We start from the raw sequence: 14745 nt of genomic DNA on the forward strand, positions 1-14745 counted from the left end.
ACATCTACCTTTCTTAATCTGCTGTTTACCATATTCTCCAATAATTTTAGTAAGATTTTAAAGAGATTTTAAGGATTGAATATGCTGTTATTGTGTGGATTGTGTTGTGTCTTGTTTATTTAAGTTGCTTTTATCATTTTTATTGAGTCTGTTTATGATTTGTTTATATGTTACTTTTGGCATGGAATGTTTTCCACCATGCTTTATTTTGTTGTAAGCTATCCTGAGTCCCTTCGGGGAGATAGGGCAGGCTTTAAATAAATTATTATTATTATTATTTTGTAAATAATTTTGCTCATGACACCATCAGAAGCAGTGGTGGCTCTCTCAGAATTCCACATTTGGACTTTTGGAGCATTTCGGATTTTTGGATAAAGGATGGTCAACCTGTACAATGATAAGGTGGCAGGTTTGTTTTCTGCTGCTCTGGAGACTAGTACACAGAGCAACAGAAAAAAAAAATCCATCTATTAGGAAGAACATTCTGATGTTAAGAACTGTTTGGCAGTGGAATATGCTGCCTCAGACTGTAGTTGAGTCTCCTTCTCTGGAGGTGTTCAAACAGAGGAAAGATGGCCATCTGTCAGGGGTGTTTTGATTGCTTGTTTCCATCTGGCAGAATGGGGTTGGACTGGATGGCCCTTGGGGTCTCTTCAACTCTGGGATACTACTTGCCTTCAGTCACAAGCATCAAGTGTCTCCCAGCATCAGTTCTTGACATTGCTTCCATTCCCACTTGGTTGGCATACAGCGAAAAGGAGTGTATGTCTGATGTATGGAGTAATCCCTGCCCTTATCACGCCAGGTGCAAAAATGACAACAGGATGGTTGAAAAGTGAAACTTGCCCACATTCTTGACTGTGAACCTGTTGTACTTGCGTAGCTGGTTGCTCTTTGTATCAGGCAGGATTCGATCCCTTTCCTGGGTTGAGTTTTGAGCTAATAGGGAACTTCCCTTGAATATGTATCTCTGATACTCTTTTGTTGCCTCAGCATTCCCACATTCTTCCTTTCCAGTTTACGCTGTCCCTAAGCTGTACCTGTCATAGGATTTTCTTGCTAAGATCTGTTCAGAGAGAGGTTTGCCTTTGCCTTTTTATGAGGTTCAGAGAGTGCAACTTGGTCATTCCAGTGGGTTTCCATAGCTGAGCACGTATTCCAACTCCAGTTTTTGAAGTCATAAGCCAACACTCAAATCACAACATCTTGCTGGCTCTCCCATATTTATAGATGTGCCCAAGTAACTTGCGTGAATGATCAGTGAGTAATAATTATAATTATAATACATTTTATTAATTAGCAGCCTCTCCTGATAGTTCGAGGTAGGGTACAACAAAGTAAAAAACATATGAACTTAAATACATACAATAAAATACATAGATAAAAACACACCAATAGAAAAAAACATACACCAAACACAGGTACAAATTTAACATATAGCAGTAATAGAATGTAAATCAAAATTCATGATTGAAAGCTGACTTGATAGGTCTGCCGGAAGAAATGGATCTTCATTTGGGTCTTAAATTTCAACAGCTGGTTTTGGTGTTGGGTCTTCGCCACCTGTGCATTAGAACATCTACTGAAAAATACTGTTTTGATGCAAAATTTGGGAAATTATTTTTTTGAACCATAGATTCCAGAATTCCCAGTCAGCATAGCAAGGTAGGCTTGGAGTTGTAGTCCAAAAAAGTACCTCATTTAGTCTTAGATTGATGGCTTGCTCTGCAAATCATGTGCAATAAATATGTACATTAGAATAATAGCCAATCAGCAACACTTTTCAAGCATTTTACTACTTGTTGAATCACTGTAATATATACTGTATCTTCATGCACATTTAGAGTACTTAAGAACCTGTCACTCTTATTGCTCCCCAATAGCTATAACATCTAAATTATTGATGATTCTCATGACTTACATATTCTTAGTGAATCCTGTAGCACAGAAAGATTTACATTTAGAGGCTAAATTCATCATCAGTAGATTCTCATTGGGATGAACAAAATGCCAGATTTCCTATGTAACAAGCTTCCATGAATTGTAGTCAGTTTCATCAGATGAATGAACTGTCATCTTGCATTAGAGGGATGTCTAAACACACATGATATGTGAGTGAATGATTATAAATAGTGAGGGGAGTAAAATGAATTAAACAGATAGCAGCAATTATGTTGACCAACTGTTACTGATAAGAAACATTCAGGCATTGAATACGCTCAGCAACTATTGCATTTATTTATTTATTTTAAAATGATATCCCAATTCAAGTCACAGAACATTGAATTCATCCTGTGGTGAATTGCAACTTTCAGATTTTTATCTGTTTTGAATTTGTTTTCTTGTTGCTCAGACGGAGTTACTTTTGAGCTCAGTTGAGAAGCGTTTTGGGAGACGGATATGTTCTCCTGGTGCTTTTAAAAGTGATACAATCCCCGCATCCACAAGGTAAATATTCTAATCCCCTGCTTGTGGATACCTAAAACCATGGATAATAGCAAACCCTATATTTCGACTATGCTTGGGCTGGAAGTACAAGTAGAGTCTCGCTTATCCAAAGTTCTGGATTATGCAACGCAGTCTGCCTCCTGCCCAGGTCCACAGCTGTTTCTCTAGGCAGCAAGAACTGAACTTTTTTACAGATTTAACTTCCAACAATGTTGTTATTGTAAGTTCATTTTATGCAATTCTATATTTGTAGTCAATTTTTAGTAGTCAATGTTTTTGTTGTCAGTGTTTTTATTACATTGTGATGTTTTGGTGCTAAATTCATAAAAACAATAATTACTACATAACATTACCATGTTTTGAACTTCATTTTCTGTTGATTTGTTGTAAAACATGATGTTTTGGTGCTTAATTTGTAAAATCATAATGTAATTTGACATTTAATAGACTTTTCCTTAATCCCTCCTTATTACCCAGCATTTCACTTATCCAACGTTCTGCCAGCCTGTTTATGTTGGATAAGCAATACTCTACTATATACCATAAAATAGCACTGGAGTACCTTGAGAGGCCCACAAATACTTCTTCAGGGGGGTATTCTTTCAAGTGTGTATAATCAAAACCATGGATATAGAACCTGCCAATTAGGAGGTTATACTGTATTGCCTTCTTAAATTCAAGATGCAAGAACTATGATATGGAAGATATACTGAATAAAAAGCATTTATTCTCTTTCTATGTGTCTACCTTTTAACCTACTATATATGCTCTTGTAGAAGTCAATCTCTCATATAAGGTTAGGATCCACATTGACCTGTGTATAAATCAATCCAGTTTTTTTAGATTGATTTTTGAGTAAAATTTCTAGACGTCTAGAAAAGTGTATATTGTAATACGTTTGTGTCTTTATTTAATTAATACCCAGCCTTTTTTGGACAACATATTCATGCTTTATGGTTTTTACTCATAAACGTCTGGTTGTGACCATGAGCTGTGTTCCAGTGTTTTCTGCCTGCTTTCACGAATGAAAAATTCTTTTTGGACTATAACTCCCTAAAAACACAAGCCAGCTCCCAAAGGGGCTTTCCTAAATTCTGCTTTTTCTTTCTTTACCATGTATGCCTCACTGAAGTTGACCCAATTGAACTGAGTAATTAACAAGTGACTGAGCATTTTTAAAGCTTTTCAGAGCATGGTGACGCTCTGGAGGAACGTTGAAAAGCCTCCCCAATCTAAAAATAATTTCTTTTTAAAAAGGATGACTCAGAAAACAGGGCAGGCAAAAATAAACTGAAAAAATGAACAATTTATCAAATAATGCAAGCTGCATCAGTCTTTTAAGGTAAGATATAGACAAACCACCGAAACCATGTATAAAAAATGGTCCATCTGATAATGCCACATCCTTTTGTTTGCAATGCAGATAAACAAAAGTATACAGTCAGCCTTCCATATTCACTGCAGTTAGGGGCACAGAACCCCTATAAAAGTGGAAAAAACTACACAAATAAAATACTTCTTAAACCTGAGAGAACAGCTTTATAGGAATCTAGATTAACCAGCATGAGTCTGGCGCAGGTTTCCAATCTTTTGTCTTCCCTGGAGGAAGCCAAAAAGGAAGAAGCATTGCCTCGGCCAACATATTAAATTATGTTAATACTAACAATAACTGATGAGCAAAAAGAAAAAAAAGATCACTGCATAATTTCCATGATATTTTCCACCACAGATAAGCAAAAAAAAAAAAAAAAGCCCTTGTGTAATGATCCTAATTAATGTGCTGCCCTATTTGGAGTGTCTTTTAAAATGGCCGGGCTGAACTGTTTGCAATTATAATACAGTACTCCAATATTTGTAGACATTGCATACTTTGATTATTCCATTCCATTCTGTTGTGGACAGTGAAGTTTACACTTAAGAAATATGCAAGCAAGTTATTAAAAATTAATGTTTTCCCTAAGTTTACGATTTTGTGTTGGGCCACATTCAACGTTGTCCTGGGCTACTTGCAGCCCATGGGCCACAGATTGACCAAACCTGCTGTATGGTAAACATAGTCCATAGACTGTCACTGGGTGACCCATCAGTGTCTAGAGAAGTATTCTCTCCAGGTAATCCAGCACACAGCTGTGGTCTGCTTTTGGCTTAAGTCAACAATATAGTTGTGCTGGAAAATCTAGAGATGTTTAAAGAGATTGTATTAATCAAATCTGCAAAAGCGGAACACAAATGTAGAGGGTCAACAGTACTAGGATGTTGGGTAGCTTTTGGGAGATACCCATGATGTTGGCATGCCATAGGTTTTTGTTGCTGAATAGTTCATTCCTAAGTAAAAGAGTATAATTATAAGGCTTGTACCTACCTGCTTTCATATGCTTTGATCCATTATATAAACCTTTCTGTGCCCAGCACTATGACTCTCATCTCTATAACTAGGAGGACCAGTTATCACACTGGCTAGGGATGATGTATCTGGAATGAACCAGGTTGGGAAAAGTTTCCATATACTGTAATTGCTTATTATTCTGAGGACAGCTTCTACTTATGCCTACTTCTATAGGAGCAAGCCTCACTGGATTCAGTAGGGCTTACCACTGAATAGACATGTATATATGGGATTTTATTGTTAGCATTGCATTATATTGGTTCAGGAAACCTTGTTACTTTTCTTTTTTAAACTGTTGAGATTGTCCCTAATAATATTGCAAGCCTTTTCAATGATAGTACTGATAATCTCATTTATTTGAGATATATGGCTTAGGCCCATTTGTTTTGTTATTTTTTGTTTAAAGCAACCTCTTAATGTTTGTACTCTCTTGGTTTTAAATTGCATGAATTATTTGTTGGATTTTCTGTTTTTTATTGTGGAATTTTCAGCTGTATCTTATATTTTAACTTCTTGAACAAATTCTTCTTAGTAGTGTTTTAGCGCTAAAAGATGGCACAGAAAAGCTAGTGAAGAAATAGTATGGTAGCCATCTTATAGGCTCCCTAGCGTCACTACTGTGAGTCAGATGCTACTGTGATTCAAACCTCTTGTGGTCTAATCTAGTTTAAATAGGTGGAGTGCACTACAGTTATAAAAGTGAATGTTTTCAAGCTACATTTGATGAAATCAGCTACACCAATCTTTGTATTCAATGTGTTCTTGCCTGTTTTCTTTTTAATTATATGTTTGAGAGAGAGAGAGAGAGAGAGAGAGAGAGATATGTTTGAAATATATATATATATATATGTTTAATTATATGTTTGAAAAATAATATTTGTGTTAGTAGCAGGAGGTAGAACATAATGAGTCAGAAGAACTTGAGCTTGATAATGTGGAATTTGGCTAGGAGTGGAGGAAACCTTCTACAGTGTTTTGTTCCTACTGGTTCCTTTGATAGGATGAAATTCACAATAGCAACCAGCACAAGCAAGAAGCCACAAATAATTCGGTGTCATTCCTGCCTTGATTTAGATAGATCCTTCCTCTCTTGTCTATTTTTTTCATGACCAGATTTTCTCTGCTGTCTGGTTTACCTGCTGCCATAAAACTTGCCATGGCTACAAAAGCAAGCAATAAAGCTAATAAACATTATAATATGCTTTTCTAGGTCCTGTAACTTTATACCATGGTTACAATCTGCAAGAATATGAATATAAATGGCTTACCTACTGTTGAAGCTGGTAAAACAAGAATGACACAGAATAAAAGGGACTCTTTAAACTTGGGTCTGTGTATACACAGGGAATTCACTCACAAACTTATCATTTATTATAAATAGAAAAAATATTTTGTGCGAGTGAAACCAGGGCTACTAAAAGTACTGACACCTTCAGTGACTTGGACTGGAACAAGTTTCTAGAGAACAACTAAAACAACCGTACTTTCAGTTTTCTCTTGAGTTTCTGGACAGTATTTCAGAATTTTTTAAAAAACATATTTTATCAAGAGAGTGATTTAAAATAACTCCGGAACACAGCAAGGACTTCATCACATGAGTAGCTGCAAGTGTCATAGGATGTTTGCAGCACAGCTTTTGTATGAAGCTCCACGTCACCCATCACACATGATACACAGTCACTTCTGGTGGGACTCCGTACAACAACTGTGGCACAAGCACCCTGGGATGCTGCACCCAGAATACAGGAGGCATCTTAAGTTCCAAAAGGAACAACAGGGCCAGCACGAGGGAAAGCTGCATAACAACGCTTCCCCACGTGTGATGGGGAAGCATTCTGTGGACAAAACGGGGCGCTTGAATTGTCCAGCTGTCTTGCCAATTCGCTATGGAGGCTGGTGAATCATCCCATGGGACCTTATAAATGTTATGAGGTCCATAGAAACATTAAATCCATCCGTATTAAAAGAAACATGGAAAGTAAAATTGTCAGCTATTAAAAACATCTTCATTTTAGAAAATATACAAATTTCTTAGGGGGTTTACATGACCTAATTCTGTTACGGGTGAGAGTATATATGACTTTAAATATCATTTTAGAAATATCCTTATTTTTCATACTGAAAAATATATTGGGACAAGTACTCATGTTGTAGATTCAGCTCTTGCCAATGCTGTCATGTTGTTTGCTGACTGAAAGCTAAGTCTATTCTCAAACTTGTCGATTGAATCTCTTGTACTATGGAATACCATGCATCATCATAAATTGAAAAGAATGCTTGACTCTTCACTTGATAGCTTGAAATCAAGAAGGAAAACAGTAATAATAAACGGACATTTATTTATTTATTTATTTACATCACTTTTGCCCCGCCTTTCTCTTCGAGGAGACTCAAAGCAGCTTACAGTAAATAGGCAAAAATTCAATGCCTAAAAAAAATGTAAAAACAATTCATATAAAAAAATCTACAAAACAACAATTCATATAAAACAGATACCATTGCAAAATAAAATCACATTATATAAAATTTTAACCATGTCCAAGATTAGAATCCATTCATCCAGAATCCTCAATAAATCTTTGTACAGGTCATGTAAAGTCTATGTTCTCATTCATTAAAAGCTTGCGTGCACAACCATGTCTTTAAGGCTTTCCTGAAGCCTAGGAGAGTTGGTATCTGTCGTATGTTGCTGGGGAGGGTGTTCCACAGCCGAGGAGCCACCACCGAGAAGGTCCTGTCCCTCGTTCCCACCAGCCTTACCTGCGAGGCCGGTGGGACCGAGAGCAGGGCCTCCCCCTTCTAGAAGGCTCATAGGGGGAGATACGTTCAGACAGGTAAGATGGGCCAGAACCATTTAGGGCTGACAGCTGCTATTTTATTCAGAAGACAAGAAGCTGCTTCATACTTGATCAGATGGTTTATCTGTCTGGCCCAGGATGTCTACTCCAGTTTTCCCTGTTGCCTCCATAAGGTTGGAATACAGAATTCATCATCCCCAGCAAACATAACCAGTGCCCGTGATAAGAATGGCAATGACTGTGATTGCCAGCATCTCTGTAATGTCTTGCATCAGTGTTTCATGTTGTAGCCATATTTTTTCACTGCAAATACAGTAGAGTCTCACTTATCCAACATAAACGGGCCGGCAGAATGTTGGATAAGTGAATATGTTGGATAATAAGGAAAGATTAAGAAAAAGCCTATTAAACATCAAAATAGGTTATGATTTTACAAATTAAGCACCAAAACATCATGTTATACAACAAATTTGACAGAAAAAGTAGTTCATTACACATTAATGCTATGTAGTAATTACTGTATTTATGAATTTAGCACCAAAATATCACGATGTATTGAAAACATTGACTACAAAAATGCGTTGGATAATCCAGAACGTTGGATAAGTGAGTGTTGGATAAGTGAGACTCTACTGTAGATTTCTTCTCTCAATGTCCTCTTTTTCCTCCCTCATTTCATTGCCATTTCTTAAAATATCTTGTTTTCTAACCACTTAATCATTTTTCCTTTGAAAATTTGTTACTCGATTTGAAATATATTGAATGTCAACTCTTCGTCATATTATTCCAGATTGATAAACTAAGCATTTTTTGCAGTTTTATTTTGTGTAAATAAAACTAGGCAATATCCTACATACTAGCAGAAACAATGGTAATGAGTGGCTTTAGATGGCATTACTTCTTACAATTATCTCGATTTCCCCTCTACTGCAGATGTGTGCAGCTTCTACTGGGGGCGAATGGGCTAATCCTGTTAAAAATAAGGAAGGTGGAGTATAGCAGGAGAAATGGATGAGCAAGCGCTGCTCGGATTAAATCCAAATGCTGACTTAGAATTCAGGCAAAGGGTAAGTTTATACTATAATTTTTCTATACTATAGTATATACTATACTATATATATATACTATACTATAATTTTCATGACTTTGCTTTTGGTGCAAAATAAATGATTTGGGGAGGGAAAAGTTTGACAAGTCCCAAAGTATGTAAAGTCCATTTAGAACTGTTCTGCTTTTGTTTGGGGACCCCTATGTTAATCAGTGCTGTTTCTTAGACTTCTGTAAGATTTTTTTATCAACTTCTTTTATACCTTGTTATAGAAAATTGTCATGACCTGCTTTGCAACATATCAATCATTATCTTGGCCTTGAGACATTCTGGATCAGCTGTTTTCTTGCTGTTTTGCCAACAGAGCATCTTTCTAGTTTACTTTCTCCCACTTTTCAGAAAAATGCTCAACACAGTCAACTTTTATTTCTCAACCCTATTCCTTTTTTCCTCCGCAATCAGAGTTTTGACCCCATTTTTAATCCCTTTAAATCACTTTAGTTTCTCTGCTTTCCACTATTTATGCTGTTAGGCACTATTTAATGATTTTCTCCTGCTTGTCTTTCTCTGATCTCTTCTCGTGCAACCTTTCTGCAATTTTTGTTTCCTGCAGTTATATTTCCCCCAGATTTTCCCCTCTTACCAGATTTGTGCAGTGTTCCCCTTCATTTTACAACTCTGTCTTCATAACATTTAATAAAATTGCTCATGTGTATGCTTGCTTCAGAGTCATAGTAGCCTATGTACCCAATTTTAATTTTCTTCTGTAAACAATACCTTTGAACTACATTTTTTACAAACTAAAGCTTTTTAACAAATATTTTTAGGCATTGGCCTACTTTGAACAGCTGAAGGTATCTCCAGATGCTTGGCAGTTGTGTGCTGAAGCTTTAGCACAAGGCATCTACAGGTAAAAAAAAAACAAAAAACCTCTATGATATAGTCTGGGAATGTCCAGCATCGTTAAACAGGAGTTTTCACAATGTAAACTTCAATATCTGTGGCTTGAATGATAAACATATTTAATCAAGCTTTTGTAGTTATTCTGAAGCTGCATATGTGGTATAAGGGAATTGTGCAGCGTGTAGCTCACACCCCTTTTGTCATTAAAAAAATTAAAATGGGGCCCAAAATAGCCTTTTATAAAATATGTTTAGAAAAAGTGTGTGGGGTGTGTCTCTGGAACCACCAAAGTTGCCTATCCCTTCTCTAAAGGAACGCATTACAAGGAAAGGGAACCTTGGGCCTACGAAGATTCTACAAGGGAAGGGAATCTTGGGCCTATGAAGGTTCCCCATCAAGTTTTGGGGGGGCTCTTCCCTCTTTCCCTCATCCTGGCCTTCCTAATAGGAAGATGGGAATTACATGGGAGATGGGAATTACAACAATCAGTGATCCTTAACAAGTATCCTATATACTCATGTTTAAGTCTAGACGTTTCAGTCAAAAAATCAGCTGCAAAAACTGGGTTGACTAACATCCTCCTCCTTCTCTTCTGACAAGCATGTTTGGTAAATACATTTCATGCTGATTGGAAGGAGGAGTAATTTTCAGTGGTTAAGCTTTCTGCCCAATTTTGAATGTTAATGTGATTGTTGTGTGCATTCATGCTTTTCCTAACATATGATCCTAAGCCAAACTTATAATGCGGTTTCCTTGATAAGATTTGTTAGAGGAGGTTTGCCTTCGGCTTCAGTTGAGAGAGAGTGACTTGCCCAGGTCACTCAGTGGATTTCCAGGGCTGAATGGAGATTCGAGCTCTGGTCTCCAGAGTCATAGCCCAATGCTTAGTCCACTACACCACGGTAGCTCTTACTTCATCCCATGCAGAACTCCAGGCTTGTGCCAGTTGGGTTGCTGACCTGAAGGTTGCCAGTTCAAATCTGTGAGATGGGGAGAGCTCTCATTTGTTAGCTGTAGATTGCAGGGACATGAGAGAAGCCTCCCAACAGGATGGTAACACATCTGGGCATCTCCTGGGCCACGTTTCTGTAGACGGCCAGTTCTCTCACACCAGAAGCAACTTGCAGTATGTTCTCAAGTCACTTCTGACACGATAAAAAAAGTGATAGACCACAAATCAGATAGGGAAAGTACCTTGTCATAAAATGTTGTGATTGATTATATTTGTGCTGAGATCTCAAGTGGAATGTACACCCTCAAGCATGCATTCATTGTTGAGCTGGACAACTTTCTCCTAACTGCCTATTTAACACATTATTTCACTGGATGTTGACTGTACTCTTTACTTTGTTGCAGTGATGATCACATCAAATTTTTCTGCTTTCAAGTTCTGGAACATCAAATTAAATACAAGTGAGTTTAACTTTATATATTTTATTCTTCTTCATGGTGGGAAATATGTAGTATACCTAGACTCATTCGTTACGAAAGTTAATCTACTTAAATTTTGGCATATGTGTTTACACTTAACAATTGTTTGACGTATATTTTACTGTCACTTGCTTAACGATTGCACTGTAAAATTTGGTATTTCTCTTAAAAGTAGGTCAGATACTGAAGGCCTGCAGAAAGCGTGATAAGACTTCATTAGTTCCAGTGGCCATTTTCCCTGAAGATAGTAATTCTTATGTACTTTCTTAGCACATCATCTGAGATTTTTCAGTCACTCTCTTCAAAGGATGCAGGGAATCTTTTGTATAGGAATTTTCTTCATTAGTTCTGGAACAAAGCTTTGCTGTAAAATTAAAATGTATTTCTCAAATATATTTTGAATTACTTAAAGCATTATTAAAGTTATTGTATATGTGCTTTGCAGGTATTCTCAGTTAACAGAAGTACAACACCAATTAATTAGGGAAACACTCATAACCTGGCTACAAGCACAGGTGGGTTTTTTACAACTAAGTTATTAACATTATAAGAATGAGCTGTTTAAATACATTCCTTTTTTAAAACTTAAATCACAATATACATACACATGTAATGACATATACTATATATGTTATGCCTTGAAAGATTTTGTTGAAATGCTTCTGTATTCTTCTTTCAAAGCTGCTGCACTCTCAGTCGGAAAAGACATTTATACGGAACAAAGCAGCACAAGTCTTTGCTTTGCTGTTCGTTACTGAATATCTCACAAAATGGCCCAAGTTTTTCTTCGATGTTCTCTCTGTAGTGGGCCTCAATCCCCGAGGTGTGGACTTGTATCTCAGGATTCTTATGGCGGTTGATGCTGAATTAGTAGATAGAGATGTTGTTCATACATTAGAGGTAAGTTCCTTTTTGCAGAGCAGATGTGCGTAAGCCACCATCTAGCATTCTTGTAGTGGTGTCACTGTTTTTGGTGCTCAAGAAAACAGTTGGGAAAATGTTCAGAGCATTATTCCCAAAGTTGACTTGTTAACTCTTTAAACTATGTAAAAGTTAGTACTTTGGTGGCATGCCATACACATTGTACTCATAACCATTTTAAGTTCTGCACTTTGAAATGCACGATCATCATGAAAAACAAGCATCAATCATCCAGATATCTTGTAGCATTGTGGAAGTGATTAGCTCTTCCATCTTGTTTGCTTTCACATTTTCTGCTTGCACAGAACTGTTCTTGTACCCAAGCTAGCACAAGAGTTTTTACTTTAAAACTAGCATCTTTCATTATATTTACAGGAGGCACGAAGAAATACCTTATTAAAAGACTCTATGAGGGAACAATGCATTCCAAGCTTGGTGGAATCATGGTACCAAATATTACAAACTTATCAGTATACAAATTCAGAGTTGACGTGTCAGTGCCTTGAAGTCATTGGAGCATATGTCTCTTGGATAGATTTGAGCCTGATTGCCAATGAAAGGTAATTTCATTTTAAGTTTGTTTTTGAATTATGAATGCATTTATGAAAGTATGAGTGTGTGTTGCCATCAACTTTAGGGTGGTCTGTGCTCTCTTGACAATTTAACAATGACTGTCCAAAATTTCCTCAATAGTATTTTGCCTGTTATTGGAATGTCAAAAATAAACAACAAGTTTTTTTTTAATATCTATAGTTGGGGGATATTATGCTTTATACCAAAACAAAAATAAAGAACAAATACGTGTTGATAAAGTGAAAGGAGTTATGCTTCAGTTTGCATCTACTGAATAACTATAAGATCTTTGTTTATTTTTTAAGGTTTATAAACATGCTGCTTGGTCACATGTCTATAGAAGTACTACGGGAAGAAGCATGTGACTGCTTGTTTGAAATTGTAAATAAAGGCATGGACCCAATTGATAAAACAAAGCTAGTAGAAACCTTGTGTCAAGTGTTACAGTCTGCTGGCCTCTTCAGTATTGACCAGGTTAGTTGCCTCCTATAAAGTGTGAGAAATATTATTTGAAGACTGAATGTGTATATAGGTTGTCATACGAATGGAATGGCTGCCGTTTCCCTCAATATTGTTGAGTAAAATGTATTGGGAGCTCATTTTTACAGCTTACTTTGGATGGTTCCTTTCTTAAAGGGCTCTTTTTTATGTATCCTTATTGTATTAACAATCTCAACAACTGTTTGTTCTTCTACTTGATTTGTTTCTTTGTGTTCCCAAAATCTTATTCACATAATGTTCTGCAGATTCACATTTCCCTTGTAACCTAGTCCTTTGTTAGTGTTTGATAGATATTGGTGATTTGCCAAATTTAGGTGCTCTTTCTTGCTCAGCATATTCCTAGTTCAGTGCTTTGGGCAGAGACAGAGAAATCGCATACAAATGTAGCAGTGCTGCTGTCTTAACTACACTAAAGAGATCAGGAGTGAGCTCGCTACTTTCAAACTTCCTTCTTGCTTCCTAGTCAATTTCCATTAGCTTTTGCAAATCCACTTCAGCAGCACCTTGGCCTTGAAAAATGTGTAAGACTTCGATTTTAAGATGAACTTAAAAAGGATGGGGTTGCTAACTGGAGCAAATTTTGTGTATCTGGTTCGTCTTGATTCATAATACAGTTCTGTGTTGGCTTGAGTAAAAAGCTTAGTGATTTCAGTGGTGCTAGTTAGATAGGAAACATGAATGGGATGCATACAGTCAGGTGCTTCTACTGTGGCCTGTATGTTCCCACTTGTCACACTAAAACTGCTCCCTCAGCCCAATGTATAGCTGTTAGGTCAGTGTAGCTTAAATGACAATGTCAACAGAGTTTGTGGCTTATAATTCTCTTGTTCTCAGTTTAGATTACACACAACTCTACGCTGCCACACTTATTAGTGCCTGAAATATCCGTGGAATACACAGATCCACTTACTTCTCAGTGTTTCCCAGTGCTAGTGGTGAGATAGGAAATCAATATATGTGAGCAGATGCTCACATATTGAAACTGGAGGTTAAGGGAGGACTGAATGTGATAATTTACTGTGAAAATTTACTGTGATGTTATCTATGCACCTTTTGTTTTACAGTGGAATAGTCTGAACTTTGAGTGAATCAGTTTCTGTTGTATTTGTAACTACAACTTTAAGTCCCTCACCCTAACTATCTAACTCATTAACATCCTTCACAGGAGGAAGATGTGGACTTCCTAGCCAGGTTCTCCAAACTTATAAATGGAATGGGACAGGCATTGATAACAAGTTGGACTAAACTTGTTAAGACCGGTGATATTAAGAGCGCCCAAGATACTCTCCAAGCTATTGAAGCAAAAGTGGTCCTCATGTTGCAACTTCTGATCCATGAGGATGACGATATATCTTCTAATATTATTGGCTTTTGTTATGATTATCTACATATATTGAAACAGGTAAACAGAACTGCTTTGATCCGTTGATTTTGAGTTTCTGATTTCACACAACAGCTTCTGTCGTGCAATGTTTTGTGTTTGAGATATGTTTAAATGGTTTTGCACTCTTCAACAGTATACTTTGTTCTTATTTTGCAGCTTTCTGTGCTTTCAGAACAGCAAAAGGCTAATGTAGAGGTAAGAATAAATAAAATGTATTTTTGCTAAATGACAGCTTATTTCTTCTCTCATCTTCTCCCAGTGACTGCTTCAATACAGTATATTTGGATGTCATGCTGAACCATCAGTTCTATATTTTTAAGTGATTTTTGCTTTTTACAAATTAATTGGCAGG

General features: G+C 36.8%; 1 protein-coding gene across 2 annotated transcripts in view; it reads left to right on the forward strand.

Moving 5' to 3' along the window:
- xpot (exportin for tRNA) overlaps nucleotides 1-14745 on the forward strand; it is a 31738-nt gene that overhangs the window by 1763 nt on the left and 15230 nt on the right. For both annotated transcript variants that reach the window (XM_008111080.3, XM_003221176.4), the window contains exons 2-10: nucleotides 8566-8699; nucleotides 9508-9590; nucleotides 10940-10996; nucleotides 11460-11529; nucleotides 11696-11914; nucleotides 12311-12495; nucleotides 12814-12982; nucleotides 14175-14411; nucleotides 14550-14588. In XM_008111080.3, coding sequence (XP_008109287.2) covers nucleotides 8640-8699; nucleotides 9508-9590; nucleotides 10940-10996; nucleotides 11460-11529; nucleotides 11696-11914; nucleotides 12311-12495; nucleotides 12814-12982; nucleotides 14175-14411; nucleotides 14550-14588 — 1119 coding nt within the window. In that variant the 5' untranslated portion in view covers nucleotides 8566-8639. The remainder of the gene's footprint in view (nucleotides 1-8565; nucleotides 8700-9507; nucleotides 9591-10939; nucleotides 10997-11459; nucleotides 11530-11695; nucleotides 11915-12310; nucleotides 12496-12813; nucleotides 12983-14174; nucleotides 14412-14549; nucleotides 14589-14745) is intronic.

Source organism: Anolis carolinensis, chromosome 5 (assembly GCF_035594765.1).
Source record: "Anolis carolinensis isolate JA03-04 chromosome 5, rAnoCar3.1.pri, whole genome shotgun sequence".
Classification (NCBI taxonomy): domain Eukaryota; kingdom Metazoa; phylum Chordata; class Lepidosauria; order Squamata; family Dactyloidae; genus Anolis; species Anolis carolinensis.